The following is an 18906-nucleotide window of genomic DNA, read 5'->3' as shown; positions in this document are numbered from 1 at the left end:
CAATATCAACTACACAATGAGGAATATCAAATGAGAACTTCCATCCCTCCCCATTCCAACACCCTGAACAAAGCCATATCACCGGCCCTTGCAAGATCCACTCCAACTACATCCACCCACCAAGCAACGTCTCTCTCTGCTTGTATCTGGGCATTAGACCAATCTACCAAGTGCTCCTTAGAGATACCTCTGAACAGCATGAACACGCGAGTCACGACGTCAGGCCGTGGAGAGATGCTCAAGGAAGCGGCGCGTTCGTATGCTGCTTGAGGGACGAATCGGAGGGCAATGTATTCGTGCTTGAGGATGGATGGTAGCCAGTAGCTATCGCGGCAATTTTAGTGACGTGTTTATGGTTTGACAGCCCGAGTACGCACGTTATGAATGATGTTCTAGCTTCGGTGTGAAGTCCCAGAGCCTTGAGTGATTTATCGAGGTAAACAGTTATTTTGTCGACTGGAATGACAACTGAATCTGTATCGCTGAGACTACTGGATGTGGGACTGAATGTATCCACTGGTTGCGGTTTGGATGCTGGTGAATGAGGCGAATTTGTCCTGCGAGGAGTAATACGAGTTAGGAGTGTGATTTCTGTATCATCAGGGGACTTACTCCGCCTCCCAAAACAAGTACGCCACATCTAAACCAGAATTATGTTCTGTCAGACTCCCATCTTGATGGGTGCAGACATTCCATTCTAAACGCTGTCCATGGTCTTCCGTGGTAACAACGGGATAGATGACAGAGAGGCTCCACTCAGGAATGAGGGAAAGCTTGACAGAGACATCGATATCGGAGGGCGAGTATAGATAAATGACTGGTTTGCCACCGCGCAGCGATGGCAGGGGATTGATGGAGTCACCATTCTTGACTTTGTTATTGTTCCTGCTCCATGGTCTCAACTTCAGTGCTGAAATAGAATGCGGATGCGTACGAGCTGTCTTTAGCTAAACTAGCCCAAGAAACTATACGACTGCGGTGGGAGGGGCAATGCCATTTCTGCACGAGTCACCTCAATGAAGGTAAGCAAGTCAATGATCTCGTCCCATGTTTCAGCCGTGATGTCCACAAAGTGACCATCGCAAATATCGAGTTGATTTGTCTGCAATGTGACCACATCTCTCGGAATGCTTGGAAAATGTTTGCATGCCGAGTCCAGCATGAGCTTATACCATTTATGAGCCATTGAAGAATTAAACGGTTGTTCCACCTACATTATACGACCTTTGCCTTTTGGCCATAACCCGTTTTTGACCATGTTTCAGAACAACAAGTTGCGAGGTTTGTTTCGCTTCAGTCCTCCCCCACAATAGTGTGGAAACAGACATTATAATCGAGAGGTACGAAGTTTGAAGTCTTCAAGTGCAAGAAGAGGATGACGACGCTGTTTATGAGCTATGGCGCTCGCGATGCCCTCAAGTATTCGATACTGCGCCCTACATACACGCATAGCACGCATGCATAGCACATGGCAGTCACCTAGTCGCGTGTCTATCGTGACAGAGTGATACAGAGCGATCGAGTACTACTAACACCAACAAACACCACCTTGACCCCCTTATTATTAAGTTAGAGCTAGTAATGTCCCTTCCACTGCAGTCGGCACCCCACAGAAGTCGGCACTTTCACAAAACTCGTATTTCTAGCTGCTTAAATTCTTAACGCAGGCGTCATTGATTTCAAGACAAGACGCGATATCAACTACACAATGAGGAATTTGCTCGGATATCAAATGAGAACTTCCATCCCTCCCCATTCCAACACCCTGAACAAAGCCGTATCACCGGCCCTTGCAAGATCCACTCCAACTACATCCACCCACCAGGCAACGTCTCTCTCGGCTTGCATCTGGGCGTAAGACCAATTTGCCAAGTGCTCCTTAGAGATACCCCTGAACAGCATGAACACGCGAGTCACGACGTCAGGCTGTGGAGAGATGCTTAAAGAAGCGGCGCGTTCGTATGCTGCTTGAGGGACGAATCGGAGGGCGATGTATTCGTGCTTGAGGATGGATGGTAGCCAGTAGCTATCACAGCAATTTTAGTGACGTGGTTATGATTTGACAGCCCGAGTACGCACGTTATGAATGATGTTCTAGCTTCGGTATGAAGTCCCAGAGCCTTGAGTGATTTATCGAGATAAACAGTTATTTTTTCGACTGGAATGACGACTGAATCCGTATCGCTGAGACTGCTGGATGTGGGACTGAATGTATCCGATGGCTGTGGTTTGGATGCTGGTGACCGGGGAAATGCTTGCAAATTTGTCCTGCGAAGAGGAAAGTTAGAAGAATGATTTCTTTATTATCGAGGAACTTACTCCGCCTCCCAGAATAGGTACGCTACATCTAAACCAGAATTATGTTCCGTCAGACTGCCATCTTGATGGGTGCGGACATTCCATTCTATATGCTGTCCGTGGTCCTTGGTAGCAACAATGGGGTAAATGGCAGAGAGGCTCCACTCAGGAGTGAGGGAGAGCTTGACAGAGACATCGATATCGGAGGGCGAGTATAGATAAATGACTGGCTTTCTACCACGCAACTCCAGCATTGCCTGAGGATTGAAGGAGTCTGAGTCACCATCCTCGATGTCGTACGATCCGATACTCAATGCCTGAAGATTGATGAAGTCACCATTCTTGATGTTGTATGATCCGATACTCCAGTCCTGACGCATCGTTGTCCCACCCCAAATCGCCTCGACATCAGTGGGACAATATCCTAACATGCGACTAGCATCAGCAACAAGTTTGTCTACCCGCGTTGATCTCGGAATTTTGGTAGAACGAATCTCGCCAGATGGAAAAACCAATTTGATTGTGATTTTACCACCGTTCCTGCTGCATGATCTCAACTTCAGTACCGAAAAACACTTGTAGAATGGGGATGCGTACGAGTTGTTTCTATTGTTAACCTGACTTGGCGCCGGTCGATTGTCAGGCAATGAAATAGCCCAAGTATCAAGTGGCAGTGGGACGGGCAATGCCATTTCCGCACGAGTCACCTCAACGAAGGTAACCAAGTCAATGATTTCGTCCCACGTTTCAGCCGTGATGTCTACAAAGTGGCCATCGCAAACATCGAGTTGATTGGTCTGCAACGTGACTACATCTCTCGGAATGCTTGGAAAGTGTTTGCATGCGGAGTCAAGCATAAGCTTATACCATTTATGAGCTATTAGAGAATTAAACAGTTGTTTCACCTACATCATACGACCTTTGCCGTTTGACCACGACCCGTTTTTGACCATGTTTCAGAACAAGAAGTGGCGAGGTTTGTTTCGCTTCAGTCCTCTCCCACAATAGTGTGGAAGACATTATGATCGGGAGGTACGAAGTTTGAAGTCTTCAAGTTAAGTGCAAGTAGAGGGTGACGACGCTGTCTACGAGCTATGGCGCTCGCGATCCCTTCAAGTAGTATTTGGCACTGCGCCTACATACACACATAACACACATACACATAGCAGTCGCGTGTATACAAGTGTATCATACAGAGCGATCGAATAATACTAACACCAGCAAACACCACCTTGACTTAGAGCTGCAATCGGCACCCCACAGAAGTCGGCACTTTCACAAAACTCGTATTTCTAGCTGCTTAAATTCTCAACATAAGCATCATTCTCTTTCTGATACAACTCATTACGACCATAATTAAAGCAGAATTGAGTGAGATACTTGCAAGTGCCGAAGTCACGCAGAAATGTCATGATCACCTGCCGATATGTGCGAGTTTCAAACTGCACACACCCACTTGCAACGCTGCTGGTCATAGGGCTGGTCCGCAATGATATTTTGACACCACAAATCATGCAGGCTACTTACTACTAGTAGGTGAAAGTCCACTAATAGCACCATAGAATGGTAAAATGTACATACATTAATCTCCGTGTGCTGCAATGTGCGAGTTCTTGAATTACCGTTGGTCCTTACAACCTGGATGATGCAAGCATGTAGATCTAAATCTTGGGTATTACTAGTCACTGCCCACTGATTGTGAAAGGTCGGCGGAGACTCCATCGAGACTGTCTTGCCATGGATTGCACAACAGAGAGGCGGTATGCGCTCGATGTTTGCAAGTGAGTATATGTGGCAGCAGGGTCTGGTAGTACCTTGTAATTTAAGTTAATAAAAGGAACGATTAACTTCATTATTTTTTAGGTCTGCCTGATTTCGCGGATACCTTCGAGCTCAAGCCTTGAGGGCCTTGCGTTCTCTTCACGGCTGTCGGTTCATCGAAAGCAGAACTGATCAAGACAAGATGCAATGTCAACTATACAATGAGGAATTTGCTCAAATATCAAATGAGAACTTCCAACCCTCCCCATTCCAACACCCTGAACAAAGCCGTATCACCGGCCCCTGCAAGATCCACTCCGACTACATCTACCCACCAAGCAACATCTTTCTCTGCTGACATCTGAGCATTAGACCAATCTGCCAAGTGCTCCTTAGAGATACCCCTGAACAGCATGAACATGCGAGTCATGACATCAGGCTGCAGAGAAATGCTCAAGGAAGTGGCGCGTTTGTATGCTGCTTGAGGGACATGTTGTGAGAACAGGCAAGCGAACTGACAGGGAGAGGGAGCTAGAACACAAAGGTATGATCTCAGTTTCAACTAGATCACTAGAACTCATATTAACAGTGTATAGTACCTAGAACACAAAGGTATGCTACGGTTTTGGTCAGTAAATGCTGACATACATGTTTCCAAGTACTCACATCTCAGTTTCAACTAGAACTGAGATGTGCGCATCTGATGGGCACTTGGTTTTATAGGAAGGTAAGTAAGGAATGCAAAGGTGAAGTTTTCTGACTATATGTATATTGCAGGGTGCAAGCCAATGTCATTTGGGCGCAGCCTATTGGCCTGTCTGCCTCATGTGCTACTTGGACCTCTCTCTCTTGCTCATACCTATCATGTCAGATCCTTTGGCTTCCTCACTCTCTTTCTCTTCAGATCATTCAGGACTTCAGACCCATGTGGGTGTGTAGCTTTTGTAGCTGGGGATGGGGCAATGCCTTGGTGAATGCATCAGTAACCTTATCAGTCCATGGGGCAGTAGAGGAGCTCGAAGGTGCCGTTTTTCACATGTGAGTGGATGAAGTGGTACCTCAAGTTGATATACTTCATACGCAATTGAAATTTTCTGGTGGATGCTAACACTATAGTGGCTTGGTTATCGCAGAATATGGGGGTGGGGAGGCTTGGTGGTTCATAGAGTTTGCCAAGGAGTAGTTGAAGGTACAGTATTTCCTTCACTACACTGGTCAGAGCAATGTACTCAGCTTCTGCATGTCGATAGGGTGATTATGGGCTGCTTTCTTGTGCTCCAGGACACTGGGCCTCCATTGAGGAGTACTATGTACCCACTCATGGAGTGCCTGTGTGGCTGCAAAGCCCAATCTGTGTCGACAAACACTTCAATCCCAGCATCTGTAGATCCCAAGGTGAGCTTGAAGTTGTCAGTGGCTTTTAGGTAGCAAAGAGCTCACTTACTAGCCTCCCAGTGTGCCCTTCCAGGGTTTTCATGAACTGCGACAATGTTGCTACCACAAAGGCGATATCAGGACGCATGCTCATTGCCGCGTACATCAATGAGCTGATGGCTCATTGATAAGGTACGTCTTGCATGGCGGCTAGCTCTGCATGCGTTCCAGGGGACTGATCTATGGACAGGGAGGTGGCCGGTTCCATGGGGGTCTGGACAGTCTTAGTGTCCCCCAGATGAAAACATTCAATGATTGTGTCAACATAGGCCTTTTGAGAAAGGGTAATGGTGCGTCCCACTCTATCTCTTGTTACCTTTAGCCCTAATAACCATGATAGCTCACCTAGGTCGGATATCTCGAAGAATTTGCCAAGTTTTGACTTGAATCAGAGAATGTGGGACTTGTGATTGGCGGTGACAGCCATGTCATCAACCGACGTGGTGATGATGATGTGCTCTTTGGGGGTACATTTGAAATATACTGCTTGATCGACCTGGGAGCAGCTAAAACCCATCTTCAGAAATGCTCCAGCTAGTTCCACTGCCCACTCAAAACCTGCCTGCTTCAAGCCAGGCAAGCTGCGCTTTAGCTTCAGTACCTTTCTCTCCTGACCCTCCTTCAGATATCCTGGTGGCGCCCTCATATATATGTCTTCCTTGACATCTGCATAGAGGTAAGCGCTCTTCACATCCACCTGATGAATCTCCCAGTCCTTCTGGGCTGCCATGCTTTATACGGTACATATTGTGCTCATATTTGCTGTTGGGGCAAACATGTTGAAGTAGTCAACACTATATTGCTGATGTTGTCCATTCACGACAAGTCATGCTCTTAGCTTGAGCTTTTCGCCATCAGGGCCTTGCTTAGTTGCTAACATGAAGTGGCAGGGTATAATATTTGATCTGTGAGGTAAGTCCGTGATGTCCCATGTTCCCAACTTCTCCAGCTGACTGATCTCGTAGTCTAGCGCTTCCTGCCATTCTGGACCATCTGGACCGTTCAGAGCCTGCTGCAAGGTGGGCTCTGGCTCAGCCATTGCTAAGGCTAAGTGAATGTGAGCTTCCTTGTCTAGAAGATCCAAATCTGACACGTCCTTCAGGGATTTGATGGCTACAGCTGCCATTTGGCCCTTTTGGAGCTGGGCATAGTACCCTGGAGCTGGTCTGGCTTGGCTTTCCCTGGGTTCTGGGGCATTTGGAGTAGTGTTTGGAGTAGGAGTGGGAGTAAGTGGGATGGGCTGGACGCTAGGTGCGACACTAGGTGTGTTGCTATCAGTACTCATCTCCTCTTCTATAGGTCTTGACTCCCCCTTGTTCAGCACATCCTGGTCAACAAGCATGTTGGGTGGTGCAAACGTTACATTTCACTCAACAGAGACTCACCTTTTTGCCAGCCAGTATACACAGTATGCCTTGCTATCTGTGTTGATCCCGACGAAAATGGCCTCCTCAGTGCGTGGTTCAAGCTTTCCAGCATTCGCCTGGTGGACATACAGCTTTGATCCAAACTCCTGGGCCATGGACAGGTTGGGTCTTGCCCTATGGACAAGTTGGTGAGGAGTAGTGCCAGGTATGGCACTCGAGGGTAAGTGGTCCTTTAACCAGGTAGCATAATTCACTGCTTCTGCCCACAGGAACTTCGGGAGGTCTCGTCCTATGAGCATTGCTCTAGTGAGCTCGACCAGGGTCCTATTTAGGCACTCAGCCACTCCATTTTGCTGGGGTGAATTGTGGACAGTGAGTTGTCTCTTGATCCCCTGGTCCAACAGATACTTATCAAACTCTGCACTCAGATACTCCCCTCCACGGTCTGATCGAACTTTTCATAGACACAGTCCCAGGGCTTTGATGAGTAAGGTGCGCCTCATACCTCTTGAATGCCTCCAATGCCTCACTCTTAGCTTTCAGGAACTCAACCTTCGTTTCATGGGTGTAATCATCCATGAAACTAATATAATAGGTCATATTGCTGAGGCTGGTAGTCTGCGCTGGGCCCCACAAGTCTGTATGGACAAGTTCCCTGTAGGTGAGTGTGCATGTTTTTGACTCTTGTGGAAATGGCTGACAAGTCACTTTGGCTTGTGCGCATGCTTCGCAGAATTCAGTAGGGGAGGTGAGGTCAACATCCAGACCTTTGATGAGCTGATCCTTTGCAACTTGCAGGATGGCTTTCTGGGAGATATGGCCTAGGGCACGATGTACCTCAGCCAAGGTAAGTTTTGCCCTTGTGACATGAGTGTGATGGGTTTTCTGACTGGCCACACTATACAGACCCTTAAGCTGCAGGATTTCAGTGATGACTTCGCGTTTGGGCCCCTTCAACAAGATTTGGCACATCTTGCCTTCAAACAGGACCACTAATCTGGCCAAAGTGATTCTGTTGGTCAAGATTAGGGTAAATACCATAGAGGGGGCATATAATGCATCCTTCAGGGTGACAGTTGTTCTCTTTGTCCCCAAGGGTAAGTCTATCTTGACATCTCCTCTGCCAGTAGCGCTGAGAACTGACCCATTCACAGTGAATACATCTTGTGGGGTGATAGGGACAAAGTTCGAGAACTTCGACCTGTCAGGACAGAAATGGGAGGTTGCGCTGGAGTCTACTATGGCTCCACAGCGTTCAGGAGGTATGTTTATCCTCTGGGCAATGTTGGCAAGGTCATCTGTCATGAAAGCATAGTTCTCCTGACCCTCTGACTCCTTTGCAGCATTCACGCTCTGTTTTTGGGTATGTCCTCCCCTCTTCCCTCTCTGGTTTGGTCCCTGACCCTCTTTTCCTCCCCCTGGCCTCCAGCAATCACTTTTGTAGTGGCCTTTTTGGTCACAGTTATAACAAACTGCGTCCTGGGTTGGACTGGGGTGAGGAGGTGGACAAGGACTTTCCTTTTCCTGGAGGTCCTCTTGCTGATAGGGCCAAATTGGGTCCCTTCTTAGTAGGTTGCTGACTGGTGAGTTGCTGATGCTCATATTCCTCTGAGACGATATTGATTAGTTCATAGGAGCTTATGGATGCACCGGTTATCTTCATAGCCACACTAATGGATGAGAGTAGGGGACAATAGGATTCCGGGAGGGACGCCAGTATCATGGCATAGAAGTCTTTCTCCTTGATGGCAGCTCCCATGCCTGCCAGTGACTCACGGAGCCGAAGCATCTCACTAAAGTGAGTCTTTATATCTCCGTTCTCCTCACATCTGGTCTCCTGAAGCCTTCGCCTCAGATCAATCTGGACAAGCTCGGTTTTCCCTTCATGAATATTGCAGATCTCAGCCCAAATCACTGAAGCAGCCTTGAGCTTCTGCATGCACAGCAGCAGCCTATCAGTTATGGTGCTGAAGATTTGCTGTTTCACTAGTGAGTCCTTCTGGTCATACTCATTGATCTTCTTATCAAGAGTCTTGATCTCTGCTGTTGTCAGCTCACTGTCATCCTCCTTTTCAGGAGTTTTGGTCCTCTGTTGACCTTGTAGGGGACAGGTTGTACTGCACGTCCATTGGTAAACCGCATCAGACCTCTCGCACCAATTGCTGTTAACGTTTGTTCCTTATAAGTAATCCAATTGCTACCATCTTTGGCTAGCTTTGGGACGTTGAATAGGGCAGAGCTGGAGGAGGGGAGCATGATTTCCATGGCTGTAGCAGGGCTCATAACCTGTTGCGAGAACAGGCAAGTGGACGACAGGAGAGGGAGCTAGAACACAAAGGTACGATCTCAGTTTCAACTAGATTCAACTAGAACTCATATTAACATGTATAGTACCTAGAACACAAAGGTACACTATGGTTTTGGTCAGTAAATGCTGACATACATGTTTCCAAGTACTCACATCTCAGTTTCAACTAGAACTGAGATGTGTGCATCTGATGGGTGCTTGGTTTTATAGGAAGGTAAGTAAGGAATGCAAAGGTGAAGTTTTCTGACATATGTATATTGCAGGGCACAAGCCAATGTCATTTGGGTGCAGCCTATTGGCCCATCTGCCTCATGCACTCAGACCTCTCTCTCTCTCGCTCATACCTATCATGTCGGATCCTTCGGCTTCCTCACTCTCTTTCTCTTCGGATCCTTCAGACTTCAACAATTAGAAATCATCTGGGCAATATTTATCTCCAGGGACAACGTACAAAGATTTGGAAGATCTGTTGTAGTCAAAGTAAGTTGTCAACTTAGGGTTCCAAAACACAATGGAAATGGGATGGGATCAATGAATGTTTCAATCTATGGAAAGCTTGCTGGATGATGGGATACAGTTCAAAGACAAGTGGGTGCTTGTCCTGTTGCACTGTTGCAGGAGGCCACGAGGTTGCTGTGCATGCTGTGCCAAGCAGTACTATTACTACCGTGCGTACAGCAGAAATACTAGTAAGGAGAGATATTCTTGTACAAGTAAAAACCTGTAAATTTTGCAGTATAAGGTGTCACTATAGTGTCTGCGTTCGAATTCGATCTCGACTCCTACTATATGCCAGACTCTTACGAGTACCAGTTTCAAACACTGCATTTCAGCTTCGGCGCTCTAGTAGTACTCAAATGTACTTGTAAGAAGCTTGGCTTCTATTATATCGTAACGGCACTCGGCCGTGCCAGTCCCTGACACATTTGTATAGAATTTGAATGGGCCGTATCGTGAAACATCAAATCAAAGATGCACCAAAAGCCAAGTCGGTGCTCACTCCATCCTTGACGAAGTCACTGCAGCTCGTTGGAACGCCCTTGCATGTCCCTCAGTGAAAAGAGCCACCCCGAAGCTCCCAGCAGTGGCAAAAGGATGGATTGCCTAAGAATCTCGTCGGGGGTTAGATGATACTAATATACGTCTAATAGTTATATATTATTTCACCCAGTTTTGCGCGGACATCGTTGAGCTAGCATGCTCTCCTTACAACTGTCGGATGCAGAATTGATCAAGATAAAACGGGATAACACCTACACAATTTGAGTAATATCAAATGAGAACCTCCATCCCGCCCCATTCTAACACCCTGAACAAAGTCATATCACCGGCCCTTACAAGATCCACCCCAACTACATCCACCCACCAAGCAACGTCTCTCTCTGCTGACATCTGGGCGTTAATCCAATTCGCTAAATGCTCCTCAGAGATACCTCTGAACAGCATGAATACGCGAGTCACGACGTCAGGCTGCGGAGAAATGCTTAAAGAAGCGGCGCATTCATATGCTGCTTGAGGGACGAATCGAAGGGCAATGTATTCATGCTTAAGGATAGACGGTAGCCAGTAGCTACCACAGCAGTTTTAGGAACGTGTTTATGATTTGACAGCCTGCGCACGCACGTTATGAATGATGTTCTAGCTTCGGTGTGAAGTCCCAGAACCTTGAGTGATTTATCGAGGTAAACAGTTATTTTGTCAACTGGAATGACAACTGAATCTGTATCGCTGAGACTGCTGGATGTGGGACTGAATGTATCCACCGGTTGCGGTTTTGATGCTGGTGAATGAGGCAAATTTGTCCTGCGAAGAGTAATACAAGTCAGGAAAGTGATTTCTGCATTATCAGGGGACTTACTCCGCCTCCCAGAACAAGTACGACACATCTAAACCGGAATTGTGTTCCGTCAGACTCCCATCTTGATGAGTGCGGACATTCCATTCTAAACGCTGTCCATGGCCTTCCGTGGCAACAATGGGATAGATAACAGAGAGACTCCACTCAGGAATGAGGGAGAGCTTGACAGAAACATCGATATCGAAGGGCAAGTATAGATAAATGACTGGCTTCTTACCGAGCCGACACTTTGCTTCAATACTGATGGTGCTACCATCTCTGATGTCATACGATCTGAGGCTCCAGTTCTCTCGCATGATTACCGCACCCATACCTCCACCCACAGACTGAACTGCCATGAAATCAGTGGGATGTCCCAATGTCTTACAAGCATCAGCAATAAGTTTGTCCACCCGCATTTCCCTTGAGACTCTAGTAGTCTGAACCTCGCCAGATGGAGAAATAAGCTTGATTGTGACTTTGCCATCGTTCTTACTATGTAGTCTCGACTTCAGTACTGAAAACAGCTGTAGAATATTTGAGGTGCGTACGAACTGTCCTGTTCGTTAACCCGACGTGGCGCCGATTGATTATTAGGCGATGAGATAGTGCGGCGAGCACCAAGCGGCAGTGGGACGCGCGATGTCATTTCCTCACGCCGAGTCACCTCAATGACATTGAGCAAGTCAATGACATCGTCCCATATTTCAGCCGTGATGTCCACATAGTGGCCTTCGCAAACATCGAGTTCATTTGTCTGCAACGTGACTGCATCTCTCGGAATCCCTGGGAAATATTTGCAGGCAAAGTCAAGCATGAGCTTATGATATCCATGAGCCGTTAAAGATTTCAATGGTTGTTCCACCCACATTATACGACCTTTGCCGTTTAACCATGACCCGGTTTTGACCACATTTCAGAACAAGAAGTCGCGAGTTTTCTTTCTTTTTGGTCTCCCCTGAAAGTAGCGTAACAGACATTCGGAGGTGTGAAGTTCGAAGCTTTGTACAAGTAAAGGGTGACGACGAGGTTGTCTATGAGCTATGGCATGCTGGCACTTCAAGATCCCCTAATAACAGCAGACGGCTCGGTGGCTATACCACGTCATGATGCGACTATGTTGTTTGCTGTTGGTCTGTGGCGTTTCGCATACGTGCATGAGTTGTATTGGGCACATTACAGTTATCTTCATATCGAATAGACCAGAATTTGAAAATTCACTTCGCCACGCTTTTACGTAACATGGTGAGTTAGCCATTACATAATATTTCCTGGACGTCCTTATTCAATAGTTCCAACACTCTATCTGCTGGAGACTTGGTCTGTGTACCGTACTGCTCAGTGGCCTTCGAAGAGGTGTTATATTTGAAGCAAGGAACGACAAGTGATACTACATGCTATATTCTACGCCAGCCTCGTGCCTCGGCTAGCTTAGAAAGCCACCTAACCTGTCTTCTCGGCCAGTCGACCACTGGCAAACCCCTCCCCCAAATGGCAAACATCGTATCTAACTTTCACTTCCCAACAGGATAAAATATCTTCGTGATCCATGCACAATAAAGTTCCGGGAATTAGGGTATGGCGTCTGGTTGACAGGCAAATTAGCATGGCTCTCGCAGAGGGCCAACTTGAAATTTACGGGTGTGAATGACGTAAATCTCTCAGCTCTGCTCAGCTGTCAGTGAGGGGAGTAGGTTCTGCCCCCCGAAAGCTCCAGCTTTTTGAAGCCGATTTGTATTATTTTGCCGGTGAATTTCCCCTAATTGACTTTGCAGACTCCCATATCTCCCATTGATCATCCATTGGTGTCGTTGATGAAGCCACAGCATCAGCGGTACTCCTTACAGATACTTTGAACAACATGCAAACTTTTAATCTATCTCGCAGACACCGTCGAGCTCACGTTCTCCTCACAACTGTTGAATGCAGAACTGATCGAGATAAAGATAAAACGCGACAACACCTACACAAATCGAATAATCTGATAGAATATCAAATGGGAACTTCCATCCCGCCCCATTCCAACACCCTGAACAAAGTCACATCACCGGCTCTTGCAGGATCAACTCCAACTACACCCACCCACCAAGCCACGTCTTTCTCCGCTTGCGTCTGGGCGTTAGACCAATTGGCTAAATGCTCCTTAGGGATACCTCTGAACAGCATGAACACGCGAGTCACGACGTCAGGCTGCGGAGAAATGCTCAAGGAAGCGGCACGTTCATATGCCGCTTGAGAGACGAATCGGAGGGCAATATATTCATGCTTGAGGATGGACGGTAGCCAGTAACTATCACGACAATTTTAGTGGTATGTTTATGGTTTGACAGCCTGAGGTAGCGCATGTGTACGCACGTTATGAATGATGTCCTAGCCTCGGTGTGAAGTCCCAAAACCTTGAGTGATTTATCGAGGTAAACACTTGCTTTGTCCGCTGGAATGACAATCGAATCCATATCATCGAGACTGCTGGATATAGGATTGAACGTATCCACTGATTGCGGTTCGAACGCTGGTGACTGGGGAAATGCTTGCAAATTTGTCCTGCGAAGAGCGAAGTTAGAAGAATGGCATCATTATTATCGAGGCACTTACTCGGCCTCCCAGAACAGGTACGACACATCTAAACCGGAATTATGCTCCGTCAGACTCCCATCTTGATGGGTGCGGACATTCCATTCTAAACGCTGTCCATGGTCTTCCGTGGCAACAACGGGATAGATGACAGAGAGGGTCCACTCAGGAATGAGGGAGATCTTAACAGAAACATCGATATCGGAGGGCGAGTATAGATAAATGACCGGCTTTTTACAAAGATGACGCTTTCGAACTCGAAGAATGATGGAGTGACCATCTTTGATGTTGTACGATTCGATACTCCGGTTTCCACGCATCACTATCCCGCCCAAACTCCCATCCTCAGAGTGAAGTGCCATGATGTCAGTGGGACACTGTCCCAATATTCCCATTAATGTCTGACTAGCATCAGCGATAATTTTGTCCACCGGCATTTCCCTCGAGATTCTAGTGGTCTGAATCTCGCCAGATGGAAAAACAACTTTGATAGTGACTTTGCTGTATGGTATCAACTTCAGTACTCCATACACTCGTAGGATATTTGAGGTGCGTACGAGCTCTCCTGTTCGTTGACCTCACGCCGAGTCACCTCAACGACATCAAGCAAGTCAATGACATCGTCCCATATTTCAGCCGTGATGTCCACATAGTGGCCTTCGCAAACATCGAGTTCATTTGTCTGCATCGTGACTACGTGTCTCGGAATGCTTGGGAAATGATTGCAGACGGCATCAAGTATGAGCTTGTAATATCTATAGGCCGTTGAAGATTTAAATGGTTGTTCCACCCACGTCATACGGCCTATGCCGTCTAACCATGACCCAATTTTGACCATGTTTCAGAGTAAGAAGTTGCAAGTTCTTTTGGGTCTCCTCCGGAAGTAGCGTAACACACATTCAGAGGTGCGAAGTTCGAAGTTTTCAAGTCAAGTGGAAGTAGAGGGTGACGACATTGTCTATGACTTATAGCATGCTGGCTCTCGATCCCTTAATGGCTGGCAGAAGGGGCGGCTCGGTGGCAATGGCATCTACCACGTCACGCTATGTGGCTGCGTGTTTTTTGCTATTGATCTGTATACGTGTATGAGTAGTATTGGACAAATCAATTGTCATGCTCGAGTTCCGTCCGTCAACTGCACCACGTTCATCTGTTTGTATGTCCAACCTTGCAATTGTGATGTCACCGTGACGGTACCTGGGAGGTCTGGCGCGGTCCTCCGTACATCATCGATATTTGAGGCTTTAGATAATAGCAACATTTTTCTGCTCTCCTTCTGTCCTTCACGAAATCAATGATCTGCAGCAAGAAAAAGACCCGGCGAGTAACGGCGCGTCCGTATTACCGCTCAGAATAAATCAACTTTGATTGCGCGCAAGTATGCAAGCAGTAGCTTACATCCATTGCGTACTGCCATCCGAAGGGAATCGATGAGTTGTGTGGGCGCTTCCACGACATGGTGGAGACTCCCGGTTCAACGAGACTATCATGTCATGGACTGCTCTGATAACGAACCCACAGAAAAGGAGCAACATAGATTGTTGGATGGTAGACCAGACAAGGTCGAAAGCAAGGGACGGGATGACAAATAGAAGCAAAGTCCGCTAGCCCCGGAAACGCATCGGGCCGCTCTTTTCACCAGAGGACGGTATGTGTGCGGATGAGTGGTCAGGACAGGAATAGGTGGCAGCGGGCTTGGAAGTGCCTTTAAAGTTGAGTTTTATGTAATAGAAGCAGCAGCAGACTTCGTTCTTCTATAGGTTCCTTGGGAAGACTTAGTAAGTAACGCCTGGGAGGAGTGCGAGCGAAAGGCGGAATTAAATGCAGCGTCCAGGCTCATTAAATCACTTATCGGATACGACCTCAGTACACAGCTGCTCACAGGTATATATCGATCAGCGTTGAAACACTGAACGTCGAACTTATCTGTTCAATCAGTTCTTGTAGATCAAACTTGCCCTCGACCTTGATAGGACAATGTGGTCTGTACAAGTATCTGCCCTGGTGCCTCCGATAATGAACGAGACCGCATTAACAGCGCTGTTCAGGGGATTTAAAGCGAGGGGTGATGACAGCTCAGCTTGATCTGATATGATCTAGAAATCAGACGAGGATATTGCTGTATTCAGATGGGTCACCATCAGGAGGGGAAGATTCGTGACAGTCCCAGTATGATGCACGAAGAACATCAAGCTTTCGTTGCCTTCGCCCGTGAATTCGAGTCCGGGAGCAATAATTACGCCCATCATAAATAAAAGTACAAGATTATCGTAGCCAATGATTTTCAAGGCATAAAACAGTCTCGATTCTAGCATTATAATCATCATCAATGATCATCAGCGCCAGGCCACCCCCATATGATGGTCCGAGTTGCTCCGTCATGCCACGACTGTACTCTGCGTCTAGCTAGTGTGGACATCGTAGAACGAAGAGTACCAACGAAGCCGGCTCCATTCGACTGAATGATAGCGTCGATAAACACTGGGTGCCTGGTAACGGCCACGACTTCCGTTAGAATGAAAATATGACATCTAATCGGCTCACCATTTTCCATAGATCTCTTCTGTCCGCTCTGCCGCATGATCTACCCATGTCCACCCCAAAGCCCTAACTTCTGACCACCATTCTGGGTCACTTTCGTCACTGGTCATGATAACATGTGTAGCCTCAATCCCTTTTCGTGTGCGAAGCTCTTCCTGTACCTCGGACACCCTGTGCCCAATGACAGACAACGAGGCGAAGCATTGATCCACAGGAACTTGCTCGCATTGATCGCGGAAGTCACCATGTCGTATGTGGATGGATACATACTATCCAAAGTTAGATCTGCAGAGTAACCTGTACCTGAAACTTGCACTCACGGGAGGTGTCGGTTCATTTACTGGCACGTTCATGGCGCGCCGGGCGTACGCATCTGCAAGCCCTTCGATGTTTGCAGTCCATCGCATGTGTTGACCTACAAATCTCCATGCAGGAGAATAGTCTAATTCCCATTCCCATGTATTCTGGGCGCTTATGAAGTAAAGAAGGTCGAAGCATAATAAGTGATCATCCGGGGGAAGGGAAACCTGATGCTGAGGAGAAGGATAATTCTTTAATGGTAATGCCAGGCTGCTCGAGCGAGCCTCGGGAAACCCGAGTGATGCAAGGGACCAAAAAGATGCATGATTGTCTTGTTTGCTAGGAGACGTCAGCTCGACCCAAGGTGGGGTTAGCGTCCACGAGATATCTGTAATGGCCATGCATTTAATCACCGAAGAGGGATGTTCGAAGCTGTCTTACCGAGCTTGAGCAGGTTCAGGGAGGGACTTCGCCGTGGTTCAGGAATCGGTATGTGGTATTGAACGGTTTCCCAGACACTCCAACAACCAAGATCATCGAAAACCGGACTTTCCGGCTCCTTTACTTCGTGCCATTCAAGCAAGTGAATCCCTATAGCTTGACTAAGTCGAGGGACGTCGAACACTTCCCCAAAAACAAATGGAGGTGCACTTGGGTCGATATGAGTAGAGAGGAACTTTGGGATTATGGGTGTACGCTCTGTTATGAGTGCCAGGTAAATCAAATTGGCCTAGTTTTTGTGAGGAATCAGGACAACGTCGGAAGTGGATCGTTGACTTACATAGGACATCACGTCATTCGCTAATCGATAGCTGTGGTCAGTGATTCAAGTAGTGGTTGATTGGAGTTAACGTACTCCATCCCGCTGAACCCCACGATGTAATGTACCTCGTGTCATTGCGAAGGTTATCTGAGACCAATATTATTTGTGAGACCCAAGCCTTGGACGTTTCGACGCATACTGACCTTGAAAGCGTTGGGTGGGTGGGCCTTGGACATAAGACTGGGAGTTGAAGACAGTCGAATGCGCAGGGGTGACAGGCTGTATGTCCGGTATATAGCTCGAGGGCTTGAACAAGAGAGTTCCAAAGCCGAATAAAAAGGCACCGGTCAGAGTTGCGCAGATCGTCCTGAGAGAAAACATTCTGCCTTTGGCATGGAACATGGGAATCTTTAAACGGGTGGTTGTATTAAATGTGTCCTATTTCGGGCTCGGGCACTCTGTTCAGTTCATAATACGGAGAAGGTGGGACTCAAGAATTCCCATTTGTATGTGGATCACATATAGTGGACAACGCGGCAATTACCTGATTTTGTACCTGAGGGGCTGTAATTGCCATTTTAGGTGCGCTGCGGTGTTTCATTGTTCAAGGTACATGAAAGCCTGCAGTTGATACCATATCATCACGGTAACGGCGCTCGGCCGCGCCAGTCCCCAACCCATATCCACCATGAATTATATCTCTACATACAGTATCTACACCTACAGGTAAAACAGGAACGAGTCCGTAACCATTTCGTTGTCTATCGGGGAAAACTGTGACTACGTTTACGCGTTCTTCATGACCTTTAAACTCTCGTACGTGTGTAGTGCTTCGAATCGGCTGTCATTCTACTGGAAATTGATGGTGTTGAGCACAGTCGAAGTGGACTGAGCGATTGTGGGTGTCTTTCTCTGAGCTGCAGAGGTGCGTGTACTCTGTCCTCTTTTGCTGTTTTACCATATTTACATGCCTCATGTTTCCTTAGACGCCCGAGTATAAAGCTATTGTGCAAGGCTTGCTGGCGCGAAGATAATCGTTCTACATGGCTATATGAATCGTGACTACTACTCCAATACATCACGTGACACGCCTGAATGTTACATGGCGTGTACATCACTTCCCCAGTCATATTGCCTGATGAAACAGCCCATGATACCATCACTTCGGTCATCCCTTCAACTCATAACATGCGTGTATTTCAGATTTTGGATGTATGTTGCAGCCGAAATCACGTTTCGCCTCCCAAATTGCTCCCAGTTCTGCAACGGAGCGCTTTGAAAGCTCATTGTATCACACATCGTATAATACTGTCGGTACCTTCTCATCAAACCTGATCTTCATGACTGACAGCATCGTTCGGGAGCATGGATGGTATATCCTTGCGTACAGTCGTCACCGGCACGCCACCTCACTGTCTCGAAGTGGATAATCTACCCACCGGGGAGGAAATGATGTGATTTTAACCAGTAATGATGTCAGGGCAGAAGTAGTGGCAGGTCCGTGAACAAGAGAAGAACGGGCAGCAGGCGGTCGGGGGATGCCATGATATGTTGACTACAAAGCAGTCGAAGAATACCCTTCGTCAGCCATGGCTACATTCGGCGCGGATGGTACAGACTCGGAATCTCCTCGTCACGAGTAACCGTATACCAGGATCACCCCCGCCATCTTACCCTTCTCTTGTCTTCTTTCCCCATATCGAGTGTCCGGACGAGTCCCTCT

General features: G+C 47.3%; 5 protein-coding genes across 5 annotated transcripts; all 5 read right to left on the bottom strand.

The window, feature by feature from the left end:
• Positions 1-22: 22 nt before the first annotated feature.
• BJ212DRAFT_1370807 (uncharacterized protein) lies at positions 23-1537 on the bottom strand. The gene is given in 6 exon segments (XM_041336268.1): positions 23-324; positions 378-557; positions 613-885; positions 935-952; positions 972-1165; positions 1215-1537. 6 exon segments carry the CDS (start codon positions 1326-1328, stop codon positions 27-29), a joined length of 1077 nt encoding a protein of 358 aa, XP_041190746.1. The 5' UTR covers positions 1329-1537; the 3' UTR covers positions 23-26.
• A 191-nt stretch (positions 1538-1728) lies between these two features.
• BJ212DRAFT_1483207 (uncharacterized protein) lies at positions 1729-3318 on the bottom strand (the record flags this gene model as incomplete). The annotated part of the gene is made up of 5 exons (XM_041340583.1): positions 1729-2026; positions 2080-2268; positions 2320-2841; positions 2896-3158; positions 3208-3318. The coding sequence occupies 5 exons, from the start codon at positions 3316-3318 to the stop codon at positions 1729-1731; spliced, it is 1383 nt and encodes a 460-aa protein (XP_041190745.1).
• A 7122-nt stretch (positions 3319-10440) lies between these two features.
• Positions 10441-11322, bottom strand: BJ212DRAFT_1276757 (uncharacterized protein; the record flags this gene model as incomplete). Its single annotated transcript, XM_041331305.1, has 3 exons — positions 10441-10738; positions 10792-10971; positions 11027-11322. 3 exons carry the CDS (start codon positions 11320-11322, stop codon positions 10441-10443), a joined length of 774 nt encoding a protein of 257 aa, XP_041190744.1.
• Positions 11323-12915: 1593 nt separating this feature from the next.
• On the bottom strand, positions 12916-14540 carry BJ212DRAFT_459416 (uncharacterized protein). The gene is made up of 4 exons (XM_041343260.1): positions 14137-14540; positions 13601-14080; positions 13361-13549; positions 12916-13295 (listed from the first exon to the last, which is right to left on the bottom strand). Exons 1-4 carry the CDS (start codon positions 14415-14417, stop codon positions 12998-13000), a joined length of 1248 nt encoding a protein of 415 aa, XP_041190743.1. The 5' UTR covers positions 14418-14540; the 3' UTR covers positions 12916-12997.
• A 1365-nt stretch (positions 14541-15905) lies between these two features.
• BJ212DRAFT_1276708 (uncharacterized protein) lies at positions 15906-17564 on the bottom strand (the record flags this gene model as incomplete). The annotated part of the gene is made up of 7 exons (XM_041331301.1): positions 15906-16068; positions 16124-16389; positions 16441-16808; positions 16862-17150; positions 17202-17221; positions 17277-17330; positions 17387-17564. 7 exons carry the CDS (start codon positions 17562-17564, stop codon positions 15906-15908), a joined length of 1338 nt encoding a protein of 445 aa, XP_041190742.1.
• Between the last annotated feature and the right edge of the window lie 1342 nt (positions 17565-18906).

Source organism: Suillus subaureus (assembly GCF_016647635.1).
Source record: "Suillus subaureus strain MN1 chromosome Unknown BJ212scaffold_26, whole genome shotgun sequence".
In the NCBI taxonomy this organism is placed as follows: domain Eukaryota; kingdom Fungi; phylum Basidiomycota; class Agaricomycetes; order Boletales; family Suillaceae; genus Suillus; species Suillus subaureus.
The sequence above is the reverse complement of the archived record's forward strand: the minus strand, read 5'-3'. Positions and strand labels throughout refer to the sequence as shown.